Here is a 27,102-nt window from a genome sequence, read left to right on the forward strand (position 1 = left end):
AAAAAATTACAATACTGTGCTCATGATGAAAGACTAAGAACTGTGGAGAAGCAAAGAGATAGTAAAATACTGCAGATGCTGTAAATCTGAAATAAAACAAAATGCTGGATAAATTCAACAGGTCTGGCAGCATCTATGGAGAGAAACAGAATTAACGTTTTGGATTTAAATGACCCTTCGACAGAAGCAAAGAGATTTGGGTTTCTGTGCAACCTTCACAAAAGGCTAGTTCACAGGTACAAAAATTGATCAAAAGGTTAATGGAATATTAGCTTTTATCTCCAGGGATTTGGATTGCAAAAGTGATGCTGAAGCTGTAAATGGCCTGATCCAGACCCCATCTAGAATACTGCGTTTAGTACTGGACATCAAGCCTCAGGAAGGATAGATTGGATCTGGAGAAATATACTGCAGATTCACCCAAATAAACTGCCGTTTAAATGAATAGGTCACATAAACCTGCCTCATATTTCTTCAAGATTAGAAGGCTGAGGGTTGATCTAATTAATGTATTTAATATGTTAATGGGAATTGATAAGGTTGAAGCTGAGAAACTATTTCCTCTAGTGAGGTGCTGTAAATCCAGAACAAAGGATGTAACCTTAAAATTAAAGCTTAGTGATTGAACAGTGAAATCATGAACACACTTCCCCCAAAATATTGGGGATACAAGGCAATTGAAATTGACGATGGCAATCAATGAATCAACCATGATCTGACTGAATGGTAGAAGAGGTTTGAAAAGATAATGGTCTACTCCTGTTCCTATTACCAAAGAAACATGTCAGTGATCTATTTTCAGACATTGCTCTCTTTGGCTAGATGGCAGGAAATGCACAATAGTAGTTTCGTGATCATATTTTGGTTTGATTTTCCTTTCATTTGACAATTATTTCAAAGATCGGAAAATGAATAGATAACGATTCTTCCAACTCTGTAGGATCTTGCACATGTTTCAAGGTGCAACTCCATTGCTCCATTTCACAATTTTATGAAATTAACTCATAGCTTTGTTACATTGTCAGATTGCTTTGCCTTGTTTTACTAAAGAACAAATGTATACGGCTCACAAAAGTATCACGATCCAATGTAGTAACAGAGCAGTTTGTCAATATTAGAAAATTGTGGATTGCGAAGCTTGGTGAAGAATACAGAAAAAGAGGAGACGACGTGTTAAATGCCGGTGACTCAGTTATGTATGATAACACGATGTTCTATAGTGTAAATCAGATTTTGTCTGTGGTTTTCCTCACTCTGTGCATTCACAGAAGTTCCATCCACACCGCAAACAAATACATCTTCAAGTGAAAGATGAATTGAGATATCTAAAAGGATAAAGACAGCTTGGGTAACTCAAAAAAGGGGAACTGGATGAAATCAATGTTTCAGAGAGTAAGCAAGAACAGATACATGTGTAGGGACACATTTCCACATAGAGGCTATCTCAGAGATATTTCACAATTGGAGAATAAGTAGCAAGGACCAAAAACAACAGCCAGAGAGTAGCCAGTTTATTCTCAAACCACCACACAGCCAGAGGCAACAGCCACACAGCATTGCCCATCTTCACAACAATGTGGAATAGACTAGGGCGATTAGAAGACCTGTTTGGCTCAAAAACTGTAAGTCCCACATTCTGTCTTCTCTGCTGCTCAGGTTGAGAAGAAAACCTCAAGTCGCTCATCAATTGTCATAAAAATCAACACTGATTGTTCACGTCAATGGAAGTTCCCTTTTGCTGATTCCAGGACTATTTAATTTTAATTTATGCAATGCAGAGGGGAGACAACATTCCCATCCAATATTTATACTATAAAACTAGTATAAAATAAGTCTAGTATATATAAATATATAGTGTACCTCGCTTGCCATAACTTATCAATTATTGTAAATTAAAAACTCAACCCATTTACCAGTGGTCCTTTCAATGTAACACCATGAATACCTTACCTGAGAGTCCAGCAAACATAAGAGCTGTATAACCATGCTCATGTTCATTGCAATTCACATCGGCACCATGTTGCAGGAGCAGCTTGCACATCTCAGCTTTGCCTTTATATGCAGCATGCATCAAAGGAGTCATTCCATGCTGAAAAAAAAACACAAACCGTTGTAAATAAAACACAATTCACTAATTTTATTTCTTTAAAATGTTCTCATTGGTCTTCCACTGTTACCCTTCAAAAAAAACTGTAACTAATCAGCATGACTGTATCGGGAAGCTCTGGTAAAAAGACCCATGCAACCATTATATGTGTCTAACTAAATTAATATTGACATCCTTGTCCTTAGGAAACCTTCGCCAGTCATAAATCCCAGCTTTCAATCTTTCATTCCCACAAATCTAGATTATTTCGAACTTCTGACAACACTGCTCCAAGGCTGGAGACCAATTTTCTGTCACTGTCTACATCCCATTAGAATCCTCTTCCAAAACAATTTTTGCTATTTCTCATGTCCAAAAGCCTTCAGTCCCTTCACCTTCGCTTGTTGTTAAGAATCTATTCACCATGGCCTCCTCCCCGAACCCTTGGAAAGCGATAGCTGATATGGTCAGTTCTATAGTGTTGAGATCACATTTTAGAAACTTTGCATTCCAGTTTCTCCTACAAAAGTAGATAACTTCAAATTTTTTAGTGTTATACTCCATCTACCACATTATTGCCCTCTCACTTAAGCCTATCCCATGAAGCTTTTTTGTATCCTCCTCACAACTCTTATTCCCATCTAGTTTTGTGTCATCCACAAACTCAGAAATATTATATTTGGTCCCCACATCTAAATCATTTGTTCCCTGTGGTACCTGCCTAGTCTCAGCCCACCAACCTGAAAATGACCCATTTATTCCTTCTGTTTTCTGTCTACTAACCAGTTCTCAATCCATGCCAGTGTATTACCTCCAATCTGTTATACCCTAATTTTCATTACTAACCTTTTGTGTGGGACCCGACTGAAAGCATTCTGAAAATCCAAGTACATCACATCCACTAGTTCTCCTTTATCTATTTACTCATTACTTCCTAAAAAAAACACCAACAAGCTTGTCAAACATGATTTCTCTGTCATAAATTCCAGCTGCCCCCACCCAATCTTACCATCATTTTTCTAAATGTTCAGTTATCACATCCTTTATAATAGATTCTAGCATTTTCCTGACTACTGATGTCAGGCTAACTGGTCTTTATTTTCCGGTTTGCTCTTCCCCTCCTTTATTAAATAATGGGGTGACGTTTGCTACCTTCCAATGTGCACAATCTGAACAACCAACTCTTTCAACACCCTGGGATGCAAATTATCAGGTCAAGGAATTTACTAACATTCAGTCGTCACCAGTTTCGTTTTTGTTTCTACTAAATCAGTTCCTCATTCTTGCTAGTCCCTTAGGTCTCTTGTGGCTCTGGGAGATTTTTGTACCATCCTCTGTCAAGACTGAACTAAAGGGTGAAATTTTATGGTCCTGTTGCTGCCCTGTCAAACTTTAACTTTATGAACTGGAGACTGGAAAGAGAAAGTAGAATTATTCACCAATTAGCTCCTTCCCTAGTACCAAAGTCACTTTTTATTCCTGACGTCATGTTTCAAACTCTGCTCACGTTCCACTTCCACTGGCTGCTTTTCATGAGTCGCCCAGTTCTTGCTTCTTCCTGCCACAATCACAAAAACACACACACGCAAAAAACACACACACCGCAAAAAACACACACACACGCAAAACACACACACACACGCAAAACACACACACACACGCAAAACACACACACACACGCAAAACACACACACACACGCAAAACACACACACACACGCAAAACACACACACACACACAAAAACACACACACACACACAAAAACACACACACACACACAAAAACACACACACACACACAAAAACACACACACACACACAAAAACACACACACAAAAACACACACACACAAAAACACACACACACAAAAACACACACACACAAAAACACACACACACAAAAACACACACACAAAAACACACACACACAAAAACACACACACACAAAAACACACACACACAAAAACACACACACACAAAAACACACACACACAAAAACACACACACACAAAAACACACACACACAAAAACACACACACAAAAACACACACACAAAAACACACACACAAAAACACACACAAAAACACACACACAAAAACACACACACAAAAACAGACACACAAAAACACACACACAAAAACACACACACAAAAACACACACACACACACAAAAACACACACACACACACAAAAACACACACACAAAAACACACACACAAAAACACACACACAAAAACACACACACAAAAACACACACACAAAAACACACACACAAAAACACACACACAAAAACACACACACAAAAACACACACACAAAAACACACACACAAAAACACACACACAAAAACACACACACAAAAACACACACACAAAAACACACACACAAAAACACACACACACACAAAAACACACACACACACAAAAACACACACACACACAAAAACACACACACACACAAAAACACACACACACACAAAAAAACACACACACACACAAAAACACACACAAAAACACACAAACACACACAAAAACACACACACAAAAACACACACACAAAAACACACACACAAAAACACACACACAAAAACACACACACAAAAACACACACACAAAAACACACACACAAAAACACACACACAAAAACACACACAAAAACACACACACAAAAACACACACACAAAAACACACACACAAAAACACACACAAAAACACACACACAAAAACACACACACAAAAACACACACACAAAAACACACACACAAAAACACACACACAAAAACACACACACAAAAACACACACACAAAAACACACACACAAAAACACACACACAAAAACACACACACAAAAACACACACACAAAAACACACACACAAAAACACACACACAAAAACACACACACAAAAACACACACACAAAAACACACACACAAAAACACACACACAAAAACACACACACAAAAACACACACACAAAAACACACACACAAAAACACACACACAAAAACACACACGCATTTACTGAAATATTAATATGTGAACGTCCTGTCCGTCACACTTCAGATACCCATCACAGAGTTGGTGGCAAGCTCTGTCTAAGGCTAATTTCTGTCACACTTCAAAAAGCAAGAATAAAGAAATCAAAGATGTAATTTTGAACCAAAGGGACACTGCAGCAGACTGCATTCACAAATGTTTTCATTTGTTAAGAGAACAAACATAAACTGTTTTCTGATCTCCAGCCTTAAGAAACTGAATACAATTAATCTTGAAATGAACTAAACTAGTGTACACTTATCAATTTGATTCTATACTGTTGAGGGGGGCCTGTGTCTACAGTTTAGCAGAGGAATGATAAAGTGACTACAAGAGTAGGTCAGAGGATGAAAATTTTGTGCCATGCAAACGACTCCCAAGACCCCAAAGCCTCTCCACAAAGTACAAGTCATGAATGTGATGGGATTCTCTCCACTTGCCTGGATGAGTGTAACTCCAACAACACTCAAGGAACTCAACACATCCAGGAAAAAGCTGCCCGCCCCACCCATCAGCATGAACATTCATTCCCTCCATCACTGATGCAGTGATAGCAGTGTGTACCAAGGACTACAGTCACATGGGAACGCCACCACCTGCAAGTTCCCCATCCTGACTGGGAACTATATTGCTTCTCTTTCACTGTTGCTGGGTCAAAACCCTGAAACACCCTTCTGAACAGCAATGAGTGAATCCACACCACCTGAAGTACAATGGTTCAAAGCAGCAGCTTGTCAGCATCTTCGAATGGAATAAAGGATGAGCAATAAATGATGGCCTAGCCACAGGCACCACCTCCCACAAATGAATAAAGGAAATTTAAATGTAGCAGAATCTATGAAAGTTATTGATTTACAAGTTGTTTTTATTCGTATCACATTGTACATGTTCGAGTGTTGCGTTAAAATTATACATTTCTCTACTCACTGAATAAACCCTTAACTATACATATCATCACCCTAAATAAGCTTACCCCTGCACTGACTGAGGATGAGGGAAGAGAAAATCTCACCATCATTGTGTAATATTAAAGAAAACCAAGTGAGGCAAAACACTAAAATTACTAATCCCCTTGCAATGCTAAATGTAGACTGATCATTTTGGCTTTCTTTCTGAACTAGTTTCTCACACTACTGCAGCCTGTAAAAAGCCGAAGCTGCTAAATTAATCTGCTTGCAGCTTCATCCTTTGAAACGTCATCAACTGGCTCACCCTGACATCAGAATATGCATATCCATCAACTAAAATGGTCTTGGGAAATTGGGATTGCTCCAACACAGGAAACAAGTGAAAACGGAAAATATCTGGATTATATCCTTGGATCTCAGCAGGAGCAAGACAGTTGTGTTTGCAGTTACTGGACCAGTAGTAGACAACATGTTTTAACAACATCCAATTATAGAGAGCTTTCTTCACTGGCCTTGGTGGGATTGTAGCACTGAAAACCACATGTCACAATATCAAGGAACTGCAAACAGGCCATGTTTAATAAGTTTCAAATGGTAGCAAAGGGAGATGCAATTTCAAAGAAAAAAGGATATTTAAACAGCCAAGGTGCTTAAATGTATGGGGAAAAACTCTGAACAAGAAAAAAACCCAGCAATTTGAGGGAAGATGGTGCAGAAACTGAAATAAGATAAAAGAGGCCTTTCGTGATAGGCACAGTTTCATGCAAGAAAGGCGATGTTTTATAAAATTTTAATGAGAAAATAAACTTTTCTGCAAGGACTATATGAATAGTGAAATGGTGATGATTATGTTAAAGTCACAGCCACTGAAATTCTACCGTGTGACACTTAAAAACAGAGTATCCACACCAGATGCTCTTGCATTGTATTCAGGTTAGATGCTCAATATAGAACACTCTACTGAAATGATTACTTAAAACCAAACTGTCAAATGTCAGAAACATTTGGTTCTATTTCTGAAAAAAAACCTATTATGTTCCTTCAGATTATTTATCTGGATCTGACAAATAGAGGGTACAAAAGCCAGACAAATGTGCTCATTTGTGCAAACTATTTTGAAAGTACTACAGACAGAAAATATTTATTCTACAGCAGTATTTTCTGCTTAAATTATTCTTCCGGCTATGGACACTGTTACCTTTATTATCCATGCTTAATTGGCCTCAAGAAGGTGGTGATATGATGATGCCTTGAACCATTGCTGATAGCATTCTCACAATGCTGTTGGTTGGGAACTCCAGGATTTGATCTAACAACAATGTAGGAACAGCCATGCATGGCCAAGGCAGGATGGTTTTTGACTCACAGGTATTGGCGTTCTTAGGCAGCAGCTGTCTTTTGTCCTCCTATGTGGCAGCAGACATGGGTTCAGGTGTTGAAAAAGCTTTAGCAGCTTGCTGAAGTGCATCCAGTAGATAGCACACACTCAACCTTGGTATGTCAGTATTGGAGGGAGTCAACGCTTAAGCTTGTGGATGAGGTGGTTGCTTTATAAAGCATGAGCTTCAGAAACTCACCTATGTTAAAAATGTTTTGTACAGCAAGTATGGTTTCATGTACTTCCTCAAAAATCAGAATCCACAATTTAGATGCACAAAAGGCCACATCTTATTCATTGCCAGAACTAGGCTACTTCATAAAACCTTGGACCAATGTCATTACTGACTTGGATATGATGTTTTTGAAGATAATTGACACATTTGCAATGGAATGCAGAAAACTTTCAAATAAGATCAGAAGTACTGCTTGGTAAAACTGGGTCAGAATTCTGTTATCTGTAGAAAATGACAAATAAGGAAGAAAATAATTTTGGCTATACAACATTAACTTCATCAGCAGTAAACATTCCTCATCTACTGACATCTATCCCACAAACCACCTTTATTTTTGTTCAGAGATTAATTTATACATAACTACATAACCTTCAAAGAACAAAAAACAGTACAGCACAGGAGCAGGCCCTTAGACCCACAAAGTCTGTGCCGACACAGATGCCTCTCTAATCTAATATTTTCTTGCCTCTACGTAGTCCATATCCCTCTATTCCCTGCCTATTCATGTATCTATCCAGATGTCTTGAACGTTGTTATAGAATCTGCTTCCACCACCTCCTCTGGCACAACGTTCCAGGCATTCACCACCCTGTGTGAGAAAAACTTGCCCCTTACATCTCTTTTAAACTTCCCCCTCTCACTTTCAACCTGCTACCATCAGACTTTTCAATGGACCTACTTTGCACTAAGTTGATCTTTCTCTATACCCTAGCTATGACTGTACTTTTCACTGTATACTAATACATGTGACAATAATAAATCAAATCAAAATCTATGTCCCTGAGAAATTGACCCTTCAACCCTGGGAAAAAGACTCCAACTATCCACTCTATCCAAGCCTGTCATAATCTTGTAAACCTCTATCAGGTCCCACTCATCCTCCAACACTCCAATGCAAACAATCCAAGTTTGTTCAACCTTTCTTCATTGTCCATATCCTCCAAACCAGGCAACATCCTGGTAAATCTCTTCTGCACCATTTCCAGTGCATCAACATCCTTTTGGTAGTGTGGTGACCAGAATTGTACACAATACTCCAAATGCGGCCTAACCAAAGTCTTAAACAGCTGCAACATGATTTTCCAATCCGTATACTCAATGCCCCGAACGATGAAGCCATGTGCCTTCTTGACCACCTTGTCCACCTGAGTCGCTCCCTTCAGAGAACTGTGGTTCTGCATGGCTAGATCCCTCCGCATGCTAATATTTCTAAGGGCTCTCCCATTTACTGTATACTTTCCTTCTGCAGTAGATCTTCCAAAGCGCACCACTTCACATTTGTCCAGGTTAAATTCCATCTGCGGCCCAGATCTCCAGCCAATTTATATCCTGCTGTAACCTCTGACAATCCACTACTCCTCCGATTTTTGTATCATCTGCAAATTCACTAATCAGACCACCTCCATTTTCCTCCAAATCATTTATATATATTACAAACAACAGGGGCCCCAGCACTGATTCTTGTGGAACACCACTTGTCACAGGCCTCCAGTTAGAAAAGTACCCTTCCATTGCTACTCTCTGCTTTCTATGCCCAAGATGTGGAGATGCCGGCATTGGACTGGGGTAAACACAGTAAGAGTTTTAACAACACCAGGTTAAAGTCCAACAGGTTTATTTGGTAGCAAATACCATTAGCTTTCAGAGCGCGGCTCCTTCGTCAGATGGAGTGGATATCTGCTCTCAAACAGGGCACAGAGACACAAAATCAAGTTCCAGAATACTGATTAGAATGCGAATCCCTACAGCCAACCAAATCTTAAAGATATAGACAATGTGGATGGAGGGAGCATTAAGCACAGGTTAAAGAGATGTGTATTGTCTCCAGACAGGATAGCCCACAAGTCCAGGAGGCAAGCTGTGGGGGGGTTACTGATAATGTGACATAAATCCAACATCCCGGTTTAGGCCGTCCTCATGTGCGCGGAACTTGGCTATCAGTTTCTGCTCAGCGACTCTGCAATGTCGTGTGTCGTGAAGGCTGCCTTGGAGAACGCTTACCTGAAGGTCAGAGGCTGAATGCCCGTGACTGCTGAAGTGCTCCCCCACAGGAAGAGAACAGTCTTGCCTGGTGATTGTCGAGTGGTGTTCATTCATCCGTTGTCGTAGCGTCTGCATGGTTTCCCCAATGTACCATGCCTCGGGACATCCTTTCCTGCAGCGTATCAGGTAGACAACGTTGGCCGAGTTGCAAGAGTAGGTACCGTGTACCTGGTAGATGGTGTTCTCACGTGAGATGATGGCATCCGTGTCGATGATCCGGCATGTCTTGCAGAGATTGCTGTGGCAGGGTTGTGTGGTGTCGTGGTCACTGTTCTCCTGAAGGCTGGGTAGTTTGCTGCGGACAATGGTCTGTTTGAGGTTGCGCGGTTGTTTGAAGGCAAGAAGTGGGGGTGTGGGGATGGCCTTGGCGAGATGTTCGTCTTCATCAATGACATGAAGGCTCCGGAGGAGATGCCGTAGCTTCTCCGCCCCGGGGAAGTACTGGACGACAAAGGGTACTCTGTCCACCATGTCCCGTGTTTGTCTTCTGAGGAGGTCGGTGCGGTTTTTCGCTGTGGCGCGTCGGAACTGTCGATCGATGAGTCGAGCGCCATATCCTGTTCTTATGAGGGCATCTTTCAGCGTCTGGAGGTGTCTGTTGCGATCCTCCTCATCCGAGCAGATCCCGTGTATACGGAGGGCTTGTCCGTAGGGGATGGCTTCTTTAACGTGTTTAGGGTGGAAGCTGGAGAAGTGGAGCATCGTGAGGTTATCCGTGGGCTTGCGGTACAGTGAGGTGCTGAGGTGACCGTCCTTAATGGAGATGCGTGTGTCCAAGAATGCAACCGATTCCGGAGAGTAGTCCATGGTGAGTCTGATGGTGGGATGGAACTTGTTGATGTCATCACATAGTTGTTTCAGTGATTGCTCACCATGACTCCAAAGGAAGAAAATGTCATCGATGTATCTAGTGTATAGCATCGGTTGAAGGTCCTGTGCGGTGAAGAAGTCTTGTTCGAACCTGTGCATGAAGATGTTGGCATATTGAGCTGCGAATTTGGTCCCCATGGCTGTTCCATGTGTCTAGATGAAGAACTGGTTGTTGAAGGTGAAGACATTGTGGTCCAGGATGAAGCGGATGAGATGTAAAATTGCATCTGGAAACTGGCAGTTGACGGTGCTTAATGCTCCCTCCACCCACATTGTCTATATCTTTAAAATCTGGTTGGCTGTAGGGATTCGCATTCTAATCAGTATTCTGTAACTTGATTTTGTGTCTCTGTGCCCTGTTTGAGAGCACATTTCCGCTCCACCTGACGAAGGAGCAGCGCTCCGAAAGCTAATGGTATTTGCTACCAAATAAACCTGTTGGACTTTAACCTGGTGTTGTTAAAACTCTTTCTATGCCCAAGCCAACTTTGTATCCATTTTATCAGCTCACCTCGGATCCTTCTGTATTAGCCCGCCATGAGGAACCTTATCAAAGACTTTACTAAAGTCCATGTATACAACATCCACTGCCCGACCTGGTCAACTTTTTTGTCACTTCCTCAAAGAACTCAATCAAGTTTGTGAGACATGACCTCCTCTTCATAAAACCATGCTGCCTTTCGCTAATAAGCCTATTCTCTTCCAGGTGTGAGTCCATCCTGTCCCTAAGAATCCTCTCCAATAATTTCTCTACCACTGATGTGAGGCTCACAGGCCTGTAATTTCCCAGATTGTCTCTTCTGCCTTTCTTAAACAGAGGAACGATGTTAGCTATTCTCTAATCCTCTGGTACCTCACCCGTCAGCTTTTGCTATCTCCTCCAACAAAGAACTAAAATATCAGCTCAAGGGGATCACAAGCTCTCTTGTTTTCTTATAGTTGATGGTGGATACTGAGAGGCTGTTTCTCCAGGCTGGGGAATCTAAAAGAAGGGGACACAGTTTCTTGGTAAGGTGCCCATCACTTAAGACTGAGATGAGGAAATATTTCTTCACTAAAGGGTTGTAAGTCTTTGGAATTCTCTATTCCACAGGGTTTTGTCGGCTCAGTCACTGGATATATTCAAGGCTGATTTTTGGTCTCTCAGAGAACCAAGGGAGATGAGAAGTGGGCAGAAATATGGAGTTGAGACAAAAAGTCATCTATGATCAGACTGATCAGCAGAGCAGACGCGACAGGCCATACGGTCTACTTCCTGCTGCTATTTCTTGTTCTTATGTAGATTTACAACACCAACATTACATTCAGATGGTTAAACAAGTTGATTGCATCATGGATAATGGAGTATATCACTGTGATGCCTCCTTTATATTAGCCAGTCAGGCATGGAGTCAATAGGTATTACATGGTCTCTTCTGGGTGAGATATTCGTACACTGGACAGTTTTTCCATTTGTGCATTAAATACCTGCATGGTTTGCGCACATGCAGTTTAATGTTGTCCAGGAGTTTTATGTGTGATCAATGTCAGGGATCCAATGTGTTTTCCTGTTGTTTGCACCCTCCACCACCGGGGAACTTATGGCAGAATATCATCAGCAGGATTAGAAGATCCCACTGGTGGAAATGGATGGAAATTTAATCCAGGGTGTTTGTTTTGGACATGTTGTAAATTGTATTTGGCTTTCCAAGCGTCATTAAGGTTCAAGTCACATTTCTGAAAGACGGGCATGTGGGTCCAAAAGCGCTTCTGTGACTTCAAGCAGTGTCAAATGAGATTTGGAGATCCTGGTGGATGGGGAAACATGTCCTTTCCTCAATTTACTGGATTTGTGGCTGTTCAGCATAGAGGTCGACTAAAGGACAACGCTAACCTGGTTAATTCCTGCCCATAAGACACAGGAAAGTAGGCCATTCGGCCCATCGAGTCTGCTCACCATTCAATGCGATCTTGACTGATCTGATATAATTCTTAACTCCACTTTCCTGCTTTATGGTGCAACTATGAACAGCTGAACTGAAGAGGTGATATGGCAGTGACTGACGTCAAGGCAGCATTTCACGGTGTCTGCCATCAAAGTGCCCTAGCACTTTGTCGACCTCTATGCTGGAGTTAATGAGAATCATGGGGCAAACGCTCTGCTGCTTAGCGTCATACCTAGCACAAAGGAAAATGGTTGCAGTTGTTGTAGTTCATAGAAACTAGAAGCAGGAGTAGGCCATTCAGCCCATTTTGATCATGGCTGATCATCGAATTCAATATCCTGATCTCCCCACCTTCCACATCCCTTGATCTCTTTAGCCCCAAGAGCTATATTTAATTTCTTCTTGAAATCAGACGTTTTGGCCTCAACTACATTCTGTGGTAGTGAATTCCACACATTCACCATCCTCTGAGTGAAGAAATTTCACCTCACCTCAGTTCTAAAAGGTTTACCTCTTATCCTCAAACTGTGACCCCTACTTCTGGACTCCCCCATCATTGGGGACATTCTTTCTGAATCTACCCTGTCTAACCCTGTTAGAATTTTATAAGTTTCTGTGAGATCCCCTCTCACTCTTCTAAACTCCAGTGAATATAATCCTAATCGACTTCGTCTCTCTTCATATGACAGACCTGCCATCCCAGGAATGGTAAACCTTTGCTGAACTCCCTCTATAGCAAAGACATCCTTCCTCAGATAAGGACACCAAAACTGCACACAATACTCCAGATGTGGCCTCACCAATGGCCTATATGATTGCAGCAAAACATCCCTATCCTCAAAGCCTCTCGCTGTGAAGGCCAACTTACCATTTGCCTTCTTTATTGCCTGCTGTACCTGCATGCTTACTTTCGGCAACTGATGCACGAGGACTCCAAGGTCTCGTTGAGTATCCACCTCTCTCAATTTACATCTATTCTAGTAATAATCTGGCTTCCTATTATTGCTATCAAAGTAGATAACTTCACATTTATCCACGTTATACTGCATATGCCATGCAGATGCCCACACACTCCACCTGTCCAAATCACGCTGAAGCATCTATGCATCCTCCTCACAGCTCACCCTCCCACCCAACTTTGTATCATCTGCAAATTTGGAGATAATACATTCAGTTCCCTCTTCCAAATCATTAATATATAATGTGAAAAGCTGGGGTTCTAGCACAGATCTCTGCGGAACCCCACTGGTCACTGACTGCCAATCAGATAAAGACCCATTTATGCCAACTCTATGCTTCCTATCTGCTAACCAGCTTTCTATCCATCTAAAGACATTACCTGCAATCCCATGTGCTTATGTGAGACCTTATTGAAAGCCTTCTGAAAGTCTAAATAATATCCACTGGTTCTCCTCAGTCAACTCTACTAGTTACATCCTCAAAGAATTCCAATAGATTCGTCAAGCATAATTTCCCTTTTGTAAATCCATGCTGACATTGTCTGATTATACCACTGACTTCCAAATGCCGAGTTATGAAATCCTTGATAATAGACTCTAGCAACTTCCCCAGTATCGACATCGGGCTCACTGGTCTATAGTTCCCCATTTTCTCTCTACCTCCCTTTTTGAATAGCGGGCTTACATTAGCTACCCTCCAATCTGTAGGAATTATTCCAGAGTCCAAGAATTTTGGAAAATAACTAATGGACCTACTATTTCCAGGGCCACTTCTTTAAGTACTCTGGGATGAAGATTATCAGGACCTGGAGATTTATCCACCTTCAATCCCATCAATTTTCCCATAACCATTTCTCTTCTAATGCTGATTTCCTTCAGCTCCTCACTATAACATGTTTCTCTCAGCACTTCTGGTACTTTGCTTCAGTCTTCACAAAGGAAGACATGAATAAAGTACAAATTTAATTCCTCAGCCATTTCTTTATTCCCCGTTATGAATCCTCCTGTTTCAGACTCGAAGGAGCCTACATTAGTTTTTGTCAATCTTTTTCTCTTTACGTATCTATAGAAACTTTTACAGTCAGTTTTTATGTTCCCTGCTAGCTTACTTTCATACTCTATTTTCCCTTCTTAATCAATCCTGGTCCTCCATTGCTGAATTTTAAACGGCTCCCAATTCTCAATCCTATTGCTTTTTCTTGCCAATTTGTATGCTTCTTCCTTGAATCTGATACTATCTCTATTTTCCCTTGTAAGCCATGGTTTGGCCACAATTCCCTTACCACTCTTGCACCAAACAGGAATAAACAGCTTCTGGAGTTCACTTATTCATTCTTTAAATGCCTGCTGTTGCCTGTCCACTGTCTTTCCTTTCAGTAATGTTTCAAAGTCTGTCATGGCCAATTCATGCCTCATCCCATCATAGTTATCTTGATTGAGATTCAGGATCCTGGTCTCAGAATCAAAGACATTATTATCCACCTTGACAAAGAATTCTACCATATTATGGTCACTCGTCCCCAAGGGTTCTTTCACAACTAGATTGCCAACTAATCCTTTCTCATTGCACAACACCCTGTCCAATATGGTCTGTTCCCTTGTTGGATCCTCACCGTATTGCTCCAGAAAACTCTAGAAATTCATCCTCTATTGTACTGTGACTAATTTGACTCTCCGAATCTATATGCAGATAATCACAGATGTTCCTTTAACACATGCATCTCTCATTTCCTGTCTAATGCTTTTCCCAACATTACCACGACAGTTTGGTAGTCTGCAGGCAATAAAGTTGTTGGCCTAGCTAATGATGCCCACATCCTGTGAAAGAAAGAAAAGCAGGATGGAGGAATGATGTGCAACCTGGATGTTGGGGCTGAGTAGAGTTCACTGCGGTTTCAGTTGTAAGTCGAGTGTGGATACTTATGGTCCATACCAGTGCACGGTACTTGATTGCACAGCACACAGGGTCCATCGCTGATCTTCGAAGCACTGATGCCAGTTGCTGGAACAGTTTGATCCTCGAATTTTTTTTTCTTGGCAGTTACCTTCTTTGTGGAAGGTTAGTCGCAGTCCAGGTCCAACTGTAAATAGTTTGTGGTGAGATCATGTAGTAGAAAATCACTTTCAGGGTGTGCATGGTGTTCTCATTATCAAGATGGAATGCAGTGACTGCTGTTTTGCAAGGCTTTGCCTTGAACAACCATTTCCAGAAATATTTCTGTGTGTTGGATTCCCTTCAAGGTTAACACAATGTCCTTGGTGTTGGCTTTGTGTATTACCAGGGTAAGGTAATTTTCACAAACTTTTATTTATTCATTAGATTTGGGTGTTGCTGATGAGGCAGACATTTACTACCCATCCCCTAATTGTCTTAGAGAAGGTGGTGATGAGCCATCTTCTTGAATACAACTGAGTGGTTTCCTTGATCATTTCAGATGACAGAGGGCAGTTAAGAGACAGCCACTCGTACAAAAGCAAAACACCTCAGATGCTGGAAATCTGAAATGAAAACAGAAAATGCTGGTAATACTCAGCAGATCCTGTTGCCTCAGTGGAGAGAAATAGAATTAACATTTCATGTCAATGATCCTTGATCAGAGAGAGGGTCATTGTCCCAAAACACACACATTCTGTTTCTCTCCACAGATGCTGTCCAAATTGCTGAGTGTTTCCAGCATTTTCTGCTTTTATTTAAGAGTCAAACACATTGATGTAGGTCTGGAGTTGCACCTTGACGAGGTGGACAAGAGCAGCAGATTTCTTTTCCTATTTGTGAACCAAATGGATTTTTATGGCAACCTAGTACTTGGGTCACAATGATTGATACTGTTTTTTTAAAAAAATATTCCAGACTTCATTAAATTAATTTAATTCAAATTTCATAACTGTCGTAATGACATTTGTACTCGTCTCTGGATCATTAATCCAGGTTCTGGATTTCTAGTCCTACAATATAACCTAAATTTGTGAAACTTCATTGGCAGCATGCCACTTATGTAGGGGTGCGAGTGCGAATACTGAGCCCTATGGCAGTCCGCTGTTGAGGAATCAATGCAAACTATTTATTGCTCAACATTGACCATAGAAGATAGAGGATGTTCCTTATAAACTTTAGCATCAGTCCTTTAAACCACACCATGTCGTAGGTCAATGGCATGCCCACAAAAGCTGCACCGGTCTTCGATTTCTTCTGGAAATTGGCCTCAATGTTAAGAGCTAGAATTTACTTACAGCAAATGGCTGGAATCCAATTTGTTCTTTGGAGATTACAGACTTAATGGGAAGGATGATCCTCCAGAGGACAATCAGTGTCAGGTCATACACAGGAACGACATTGGCCGATAGCTTCCCTGCTCAGGCTGTTAGTTTGTCCAGTTTGAGTATGGCAACAGCCATTTCCTTATGTCATGCATCTTGATTACATCGGTTTCGCCAGCTATTGGACTCGCTTGGGGTGTAGTTGAGGAAGAAATTCATGGGAAATACCATCAAAGCCAGCCAGCTTCCCTTTATTCATTGCGGATAAATCCTCCTTCCTCATAGGGATGACCTCAGAAACATACAATCCCTACAGTGCAAGAGTATCGAGTCTGCACCGACTCTCTGAAAAGGGCATCCCACCCAGGCCCTGCCCTCCACCCTATCCCCGTAATGCTGGCCAATCCACCTGACCTGCCCATTTTTGGACTGTGGGACGGAACTGGAGCACCTGAAGGAAACCCACGCAGACGTGGAAAGAACGTGCAAACTCCACACAGACACTCACCCAAGGCCGGAATCGAACCTGGGTCCGTAACCACTATGTCGCCCCAAATTAAATTGGCTTGATAGCACAGAAAGAGGGAAATAACACAGATAGCAACTGGATATCAAAAAATACTTTTAAAAAAGGGATTATAACAAACTAGTTTTACTTTGAGACAAGTATAATTACTCCTGCAACATGTAGTGAAGTGTGCCTTATTCAAAGTACATAAGCTTCAGCTTAAAACCCAAGTATTATGTTCAGCAAATGTTGCTATTTTTTGTTAAAAGAAACATCATAGAAATCCAGAATAGAGAACTGCAAATTGCAATTCAAAGCAAAAACAATTTCAAGTTAAGTTTCATAACCTCCGGTTGATTTAGGAGTCTGAATCGGAATGTTTTGTGGTCAAGTCAGCTGGGACAGGGAAACTGGGACATGGAAATCAAGTGCCACATTCAACAGTATCCAAACCAAGCTACCAAGAAATCTACACTTCCTTGAAGAATTTATTTACCAAAAGGAAGTGTGCACAACACTCCAGATGAGAACACACCCAATTTACCCAAGCGCAGAGAGTTTAGGCACAGATTTCAGAACTATTGCTCAAGAAATCCAGGGGCTACACAACAAGTGCTACTGTATAGTTTAACCAGCTGTAACCATGGCCAGTTTCCTACTGTTTGCCCAGCTAGGAGTAACTTGCCCACAGGGCTACAGCCTCCCAAGATTAAATAGAGCCAAGAAGAATAAAAGCCGCAGTGACAGATCCATCCCTCCAGGTTCCATAAGAAAATTAAACTTTCCAAAGTAACATCAGTAATAGTCTGAAATATGCAAACTCCCCAACTCAGGCACTGGATTACCAGGTTTGCTGTGCAGGGATAGCTTGGTTTTGTGAAGCGCGCCATCAAGGAGTGCCTGTAAGAGCTGATGGGCCTACCCATTCAGTAATCTGAACCAAGGTTGCTCTGGCAGCACAAGGTTTGAGTACGTTGGTGATGAACAAACAGAAAGGGGTCCACATCTCCTGGGTGCTTTACTATCTAACGTACACATGCATTAGCTTAACAACTTTAATGTTAGAAAGTTCCAAGGCACTTCTCAAAACAGTATTAAGACAATGGGCACTGAATTAGAAAAGAAAAGGTTGGGTTAGTGACCAAAAGATTATTTGAAGAGATAGGTCTTAATCCAGAAGGACTGAAAGCTCCGCCATAACAGTAATGGGTGTAACTTATTGAGTGTTGATAATGTGTCATTGCCATTGATGGATGCAAGCTCTTGGTCATTCAATTACATGCACAATCAATGTTGGACAGAATAGATATGGACAGAATGTTTTCACAAGTGGGAATCAGTGGAACTGTAGAAATAATGCTGCCGCATTACCTACCTAACAATGACTACAGTTTATAAGTAATTAATTGGCTACAAAGTGCTTTGGCGGATCCTCTAAGATATAAATGCAAGTTCTTTCTTTCTTATCAATAATACTTAAAATTTGAGTGACAGCTAATAACATAAAATGAATTATCCATTCTGAGGAAGAGTTCAATGGAGCCTTGAGACCATAGAGAATATATAGCACAGAAACAGGCCATTTGGCCCATCTCGTCTGTGTTAGTGTTTACACTCCAGACAAGGTACTTCCCATTCCAGGATCCTGATGATTATTTATGCAGGATTTCAAAGAGGAAGGTAGCTTGTAAGAATTTGTTTGCATTTTGGATATTTAACAGTTCTTTTGATAATATTTACTTTGCTACTACAAAGTTACACAACGCAGGGGCACAGTCTCAGGGCAAAAAACTCGATTATTTATGACTAAGATGAGGAGAAATTTTTCATGCAAATGATTGTGAATCTTTGGAATTACCTACAATTCTACTATTAAACACGGGCAAGGACAAAAAATACATAATGATGGCTTTTACAATGAGTGTGGCTAGTCTAATTAAAACTAACAGAAGATTACATGCCTACACACATACACACACATATATACACACAAAATATATATTATATAATATAAATAATTTAGACTAAGATATAACAGAACGCTGCATGTCTAGACTGCATCTTGAGGGTTTGTGCACAGCGAAACTGTCTTGAGCAAATAAATCAGAAGATGGCTCCATCACAAATATCTCGAGTTCAGAGCAGTTTTGAGAGATAGCGAGTTGGAGACAATCCAATGCACAAAGGAGGGACAGCACTATCTGGAGAGTTTCCTCCAGAGTCACACCACAGAGAGCTACAGGTGCAGAATGGGGTTACCATTACCAATAGTGCACAGAGTAAGGGGAACACAGGTGGGAAGAGAACAAGGATCTACAAATACTGGTCCTATCCAAAAGGTGTAGGTATAGCTAAGCGATAAAGATGATGACTGTCAGATGGACAGCAAGAATGTGGATCATGGTACCTGGGAGCAAGAAGCTGTCCAAAAAGGGGGCAGGGAAGGAGGGCAAGCCCAATGTGGTGATAGGAGGGAAAACAATCTGCTATGCCTTTCTAAATTATATATCCAAAGGGCATAAGAAATAAGAGGACTAGGTCACTGAACCTTCTGAGCCCACTCTGCCATTCAATGCGATCATGACTGATTCTCTACTTCAATTCTTTCCACTTAGTAAGGAAGTTAAAACTAGAGGACACAGCCTCAAAATAAAGGGGGGTCGGTTTAGGACAGAGTTGAGGAGGAACTTCTTCTCCCAGAGGGTGGTGAATCTCTGGAATTCTCTGCCCACTGAGGTGGTGGAGGCTACCTCGCTGAATATGTTTAAAGCGCGGATGGATGGATTCCTGATCGGTAAGGGAATTAAGGGTTATGGGGATCAGGCGGGTAAGTGGTACTGATCCACGTCAGATCAGCCATGATCTTATTGAATGGCGGGGCAGGCTAGAGGGGCTAGATGGCCTACTCCTGCTCCTATTTCTTATGTTCTTATGTTCAATTAGGGTGGCACAGTGGTTAGCACTACTGCCTCTCAGCGCCAGGTACCTGGGTTTCATTCCAGCTTTTGTTGACTGTGCAAACTCCACAGACATTCTCCCCATGTCTGCATGGGTTTCCTCCGGGTGCTCCCATTTCCTTCTACTGTCCAAAGATGTGCAGGTTAGGTGGATTGGCCATGATCAATGCATGGAGTTACGGGTATAGAGTGGGCGAATGGGCCTAGGTAAAATGCTATTGTGGAGGATTGGTGTAGATTCAATGGGCCAAATGGCCTCTTCTGCACTGTAGGGATTCTGTGAGCACCATATTCTTATACTATCCACTTATCCTTTGATGTTTTTAAATATGTAGAAATGTATCAATCTCAGTCTTGAACATAATCAACAACTGACCCTCCACAGTCCTCAGGGGCAGAGAATTCCTGCTGAGTGAGAAATTCCCTCATCTCAGTGCCAAATGGCCTGCCCTCATTCTGAGACTATGAGCCCTGGTTCTAGGAATATAATTATGCATATTTTGCCTCCTATGCTGTAAGCTTCTGTTATTTGTAATTACACTGGTTACATTCATTATAAAATCCACCCAGTCTGTTTCCAAAAAGGGAGTAGGAAAGAAACTTGAAAGAAAGTTGATCAAAATCAGCACAAAAAAAAACTTACGGTCAGAAGCATTGCAGACCCCTTGACAACTGATAACAGTGTGTTGTCAATGAAGATAGGGAAATGGAAGACATGCTGAATAATTATTTTGCTTCATTATTTAAAGTTTATTTATTATTGTCACAAGTAGGCTTACATTAACACTGCAATGAAGTTACTGTGAAAATCCCCCTTACAGCAGAAGAAAAGGTCAGCACACCAGACATTAAGGAAATAATTATTGAATCCCGGGCAGTGGCTCTGCAAAATTAATGTAAGCAAGATAACAGCAATGGAGAAATTAATGGCACTAAAGAGCGACAAATCCCCAGGAGCAGATTGTTTCTATCCCAGGGTTTTTAAAGAAGTAGATGAGAAAACGAAAAGGCATCCTAACTAAAATGGGGTACAGGAGCAGAGGGGTATATATGTGCATAAATAACTGAAGGTAGCAGGACAGTTTGAGAGCATGGTTAATAAAGCACACAACAGCATCATGGACTTTATTAACAGAGGGATAGAGTACATAAGCCATGCAGTTATGTTAAACTTGCATAGAAAAAATGGTTCGATCTCAAATGGAGAATAGTTTCCAGTTGCACGTGCCACACTTTAGGAAGAATATAAAGGCATTAGAGAGAGGACGCAGAAAAGGTTCACAAAAATGATTGGAGAGATGAGGAACTTCAGTATTGTAGATAGATTGGAGAAGCTGGGGCTGTTCTCCGGGGAACAGAGAAGGTTGAGAGATTTGGTAGAGGTGGAATGGACAGAGTAGATCAGGAACAACTATTCCCTCTGGTGGAAGGATCAAGAACGAGGGGGCAGTTTTAAGATAATTAATTGACAAAAGCAGCAAAGAGTGAAACGAGGCAAAACTTTTTCATCCAGCGAGTGGCTAGAATTTGGAATGCACTGCCTGAATGTGTGGTGGAAATAGGTCAATCGAGGCATTCAAGAGTTTGCATGTTCTGTGAATTTCCTCTGAGTGCTCCAGTTCCCTTCACAGTCCAAAGATGTACAGGTTAGGTGGACTGGCCGCGCTAAACCATCCCTTAGTGTCCAAAGATGTGTAGGTTATGGTAAATGCGCGGGGGTTACAGGGATTGTGCGGGGATGGGGAGCTGGATAAGATGCTCTTTCGGAGAGTCGGTGCAAACTCGATGGGGCAAATGGCCTCATAAGGAAGGAAGGGCCGTGGATGTCGTCTATATGGATTTCAGTAAGGCATTTGACAAAGTCCCACATGGCAGGTTGGTTAAGAAGGTTAAGGCTCATGGGATACAAGGAGAAGTGGCTAGATGGGTGGAGAACTGGCTTGGCCATAGGAGACAGAGGGTAGTGGTCGAAGGGTCTTTTTCCGGCTGGAGGTCTGTGACCAGTGGTGTTCCGCAGGGCTCTGTACTGGGACCTCTGCTATTTGTGATATATATAAATGATTTGGAAGAAGGTGTAACTGGTGTAATCAGCAAGTTTGCGGATGACACGAAGATGGCTGGACTTGCGGATAGCGAAGAGCATTGTCGGGCAATACAGCAGGATATAGATAGGCTGGAAAATTGGGCGGAGAGGTGGCAGATGGAGTTTAATCCGGATAAATGCGAAGTGATGCATTTTGGAAGAAATAATGTAGGGAGGAGTTATACAATAAATGGCAGAGTCATCAGGAGTATAGAAACACAGAGGGACCTAGGTGTGCAAGTCCACAAATTCTTGAAGGTGGCAACACAGGTGGAGAAGGTGGTGAAGAAGGCATATGGTATGCTTGCCTTTATAGGACGGGGTATAGAGTATAAAAGCTGGAGTCTGATGATGCAGCTGTATAGAACGCTGGTTAGGCCACATTTGGAGTACTGCGTCCAGTTCTGGTCGCCGCACTACCAGAAGGACGTGGAGGCGTTAAGAGAGAGTGCAGAGAAGGTTTACCAGGATGTTGCCTGGTATGGAGGGTCTTAGCTATGAGGAGAGATTGGGTAGACTGGGGTTGTTCTCCTTGGAAAGACGGAGAATGAGGGGAGATCTAATAGAGGTGTACAAGATTATGAAGGGGATAGATAGGGTGAACAGTGGGAAGCTTTTTCCCAGGTCGGAGGTGACGATCACAAGAGGTCACGGGCTCAAGGTGAGAGGGGTGAAGTATAACTCAGATATCAGAGGGACATTTTTTACACAGAGGGTGGTGGGGGCCTGGAATGCGCTGCCAAGTAGGGTGGTGGAGGCAGGCACGCTGACATCGTTTAAGACTTACCTGGATAGTCGCATGAGCAGCCTGGGAATGGAGGGATACAAACGATTGGTCTCGTTGGACCAAGGAGCGGCACAGGCTTGGAGGGCCGAAGGGCCTGTTTCCTGTGCTGTACTGTTCTTTGTTCTTTATAAGGATTCTATGGTTCTGTGGATTAGATTATTGTCCAAAAAGGAAGAATGTTCAGGGCTACGGGGGGGAAGGCAGGGAAGCCACACAAGGTGAATTGCTCCTTCTTCGAGTCACAGAGACAATGGGTCAATGGCCTTTTTCTGTGGTGTAATCATTCTATAATTGTCTAGAAGTTCCCTCAATTCAGAAATTGTTCCTTTAGACATTTTTTAAAAACACATTTCTCGAGCAAGCCTTTTATTGTTTCATTTGCCATGAACTTTCCTTTACTCTTACCCCTTTTGTTCCAGCTTTTAGTTTGCTTCAGAACAATTTTTATCACCTGAAATTCACCGTTGTTAAACAGTGTAGAAAAAAATGCTTGTAATACAGCAGTGAACAACATATAGTTTGAAGTTGTTCTTCCATAAACTCTTACATATATGTTGAAGCTTGAAAAATGATTTTTGTAGGTACTGTCAAGGTGAATCACAGGCTAAGCTTGATGCACAAGACCACAAGACCCTCCAACACAATTTTCAAGTTTGCTGATGACACCACTGTAGTGGGTCGGATCTCAAACAATAATGAGATGGAGTACAAGAAAGAGATAGAGAATCTGGTGAACTGGTGTGACAACAATAATCTCTCCCTCAATATCAACAAAATGAAGGAGATCGTCACCAACTTCAAGAATAGTCATCGACTTCAGGAAGTGTAGTGGAGGACATGTCCCTGTCTACATCAATGGGGTGAAGTAGAAATGGTCGGGAGCTTCACGTTTTTAGGTGTCCAGATCATCAACAACCTGTCCTGGTCTACTCATGCCGACACCATAGTTAAGAAAGCCCACCAACGCCTCTACTTTCTCAGAAGACTAAGGAAATTTGTTATGTCCACTACAAGTCTCACCAACCTTTACAGATGCACCATAGAAAGCATTCTTTCTGGTTGTATCACAGCTTGGTATGGCTCTTGCTCCATCCAAGACCGCAAAAAACTACAAAGAGTCGTGAACGAAGCCCAATCCATCACTCAAACCAGCCTCCCACCCATTGACACTGTCCACACTTCCCATTGCCTCAGAAAAGCAGCCAGTGTAATTAAGGACCCCATGCACCCCGGACATACTCTTTTCCACCTTCTTCCGTCAGGAAAAAGATGCAGAAGTCTGAGGACACGTAACAACCGACTCAAAAACAGTTTCTTCCCTGCTGCCATCAGACTTTTCAATGGACCTACTGCATATTAAGGTGATCTTTCTCTCCACCCTAGCCATGACTGTAACACTACATTCCGCACTCTCTCCTTTCCTTCTCTATGAACGGTATGTTTTGGCTTTATAGTGCGCAGGAAACAACATTTTTCATTGTATACCAATACACGTGACAATAATAAATCAAATCATAAGTTTCAGTCATCTATCAGTGTTAGAAATGTGGGCTCCGGTGGACAGTTAGGTTTTTATTTAAACCTAACTCACATCAAGGCTTTCCACCTCCAATGCGCTTCTTGAATCTGCCTCTCACAGTCCAGTTCACCTGTCTAACTTTACGCAGCTCATCCGAATTCATTCCATCTTCTGTTTTTTCACTGCTCCTACTCACTGTTGTTTTGACTAAATTTGTTTTATTCCATGTAGGTGAGACAGAGAATAATAAAAGGCACATGTTACGTCCAGTTCAACTTCTCTTTATGTACTGTCACAAAAATAAAGGACAGGAAATATATTAGCCCCTTTGACACATTCACAGAGCATCGAAAGACCGATTTGCTCTGCTATCTGTCCTACTAATGGTGCAAGGTTAATTTCCCCCCACAGCCCTTCTGCTGCCTGGATTCTTTTGTCAGCCTTTCTGTTGCTTTACTAAATATTAGTCTCTGCCAGTATTTTAGAAAGTCCTCCTGCAGGCACATGCAAAGTATATGAGAACGAAAGTGCTAATTTGGTCTCAAGAGAATTGACTTTACATCTCACATTGAAAACACCTGTCAGCAGCCACTGGATCGACAATGATGCATGGCATCTAGATGAACTGTACACTTACAGGCAAGCTTCTACTCAAAGTGCATTTTAAGAGAACTCATGTCAGCAACGCGTGTAGGAAACATGGTCAGGATCCTGAACTATGGCAACTTGATTGTTCCTTACGTGCTTCACAGAAAAGGAAGTATTTTGAGATATGGTTAACATTGTAATGAAGAGAAATGTGACACTCAGTTTGTACTCTACCAGGACACACAAACAGGAAGATAAAATGGTCAGATAACCTGTTCCAGTGGCAAATAGTAGAAAGGCACTCAGGTGGATGGAACCTCAGTTTATTGTTTCATCCGAAATACAGCATCTCCAATAGTGTTGCACTCTCTCCGAACTGAGTGAAATGTCAGTTTGGATTATGTGCTTAACTCTCTACAGGGGGAATGGAGTACATGACCTTCTGACTTTGACATAGTGATATATTGCCAACAAAATCAGTGATGCACACACACAGAATAGGTACTTTAATATGAGGCATAAAAAAACAGAAAGCGAGTTGAAATAGTGTTCCTGTACATGCGTTTTATATGGAAAAGTGAAATGTTGCGTGGAAGAAAACCGTTCAAAGATAAGAAATGAGAATCAAATCTGAAAGTGCACATTCACATTGAAGGGAAATTATATTATTAACTGAAACAAAAATTAATTTTAAATAATCTTACCTGATCTAAACAATTGACACGGACGTTTTTACTGCCTAGCAACCTTCCGACTTCCTGAACATTTCCTGCAGCAAGTTAAAAAAAGAAATTAAGTTCCATAGCCCATGTAACTCCTATGAATAAAAAGAAACTCAGCTGATCTCCTGTGGCATTGCATCCAAACATAGTCTTCAGGTGAAGGGAGCCTAAAACCAGGGGACTATTGGATATGGGTGTGAAAATATAATTAGGTTCCCATTTTAATTTCCTACACTTCAACTCCTACATGCACATTTATAAATGGAAACTACTTTCATCTTGCAATTAAATGCTGTAAGTGGTAAAACTATAGCATCTCCATTGGTGGGAGGGTGTAGTAATAGTGTACACAGAATTTTACAACGGAAATGTTAACAGGGACCCAAATTAATTTCCATTTGTCCAGAGTGTGCACTACTGCTCATGCTTCTATGAAGTTCAACAAGAAGAATCAAGAGAGATCCCACTGTAGTTTGAGCAGATACATCCGAATCACTTGTTAAACACAAAGGAACAGAAATGGGCCATCAAGTACCTCAAACCTATTCCACTATTAAATAAGATGATGACTGTTCACCAACTGAACTTCCTATATCTCATATCCCACAATACTTTTGACTACTAAAATCTATCATTCTCAGATTTTAAATCGAAAGTTTATCTAGCATCAACTGACATTTATGACAGATTCCAAATTTCCTAAATGTTTTATAATTTATAATCACTCCCAAGAGGTCTGTTCTAAATTTTAGACTATGTCTCCTAGGCATAGAAATTGTTGCCACTGGTTGGCAAGTCTATGTATACCCTATATGTTCCCCTTAATATCGTAAAAACTTTGACCAAATCACCTTCTAACCTTCCAAATTCTAGGGCACACAACCCTTGTTTGTGTGATTCCTCCTCATAATTTAATCCTTGGAGTCTAGGTATCAGTCTAGTAAAACCTGCATGGCATTCTGGTTGGGCAGAATTCTGTTTCTGTGCTTCACACCCTATCTATATGAGTAAACACACAAACTTTAATTAAATAAACAATTCAGAGCGAGATAGGGATGTCAGGGTAGGTTGTATGCAATTGGGAGTTTGTGGAGAGCATAATGTTCACGGACAACCACATAGTGTCGGTACTGTAATGAACTTCAGTTCAGAATTCTTCAGCTGGAGTCTAAGGTGCAGACATTAGGGTGCATTAGTGCAGAAGAGTTACATGGGACACTTTGATCCAGTAGGTAGTCACAACCTT

General features: G+C 41.4%; 1 protein-coding gene across 1 annotated transcript in view; it reads right to left on the reverse strand.

Annotated features, from left to right (window-relative positions):
• Positions 1-25,906, reverse strand: part of ankmy2a (ankyrin repeat and MYND domain containing 2a) — a 41,215-nt gene extending 15,309 nt beyond the window's left edge. Inside the window, exons 1-2 of the mRNA XM_078238429.1 lie at positions 25,839-25,906; positions 1,951-2,089 (exon numbers count right to left, since the gene is read on the reverse strand). Coding sequence (XP_078094555.1) covers positions 1,951-2,083 — 133 coding nt within the window. The 5' untranslated portion in view covers positions 2,084-2,089; positions 25,839-25,906. The remainder of the gene's footprint in view (positions 1-1,950; positions 2,090-25,838) is intronic.
• Between the last annotated feature and the right edge of the window lie 1,196 nt (positions 25,907-27,102).

Source organism: Mustelus asterias, chromosome 2 (assembly GCF_964213995.1).
Source record: "Mustelus asterias chromosome 2, sMusAst1.hap1.1, whole genome shotgun sequence".
Classification (NCBI taxonomy): domain Eukaryota; kingdom Metazoa; phylum Chordata; class Chondrichthyes; order Carcharhiniformes; family Triakidae; genus Mustelus; species Mustelus asterias.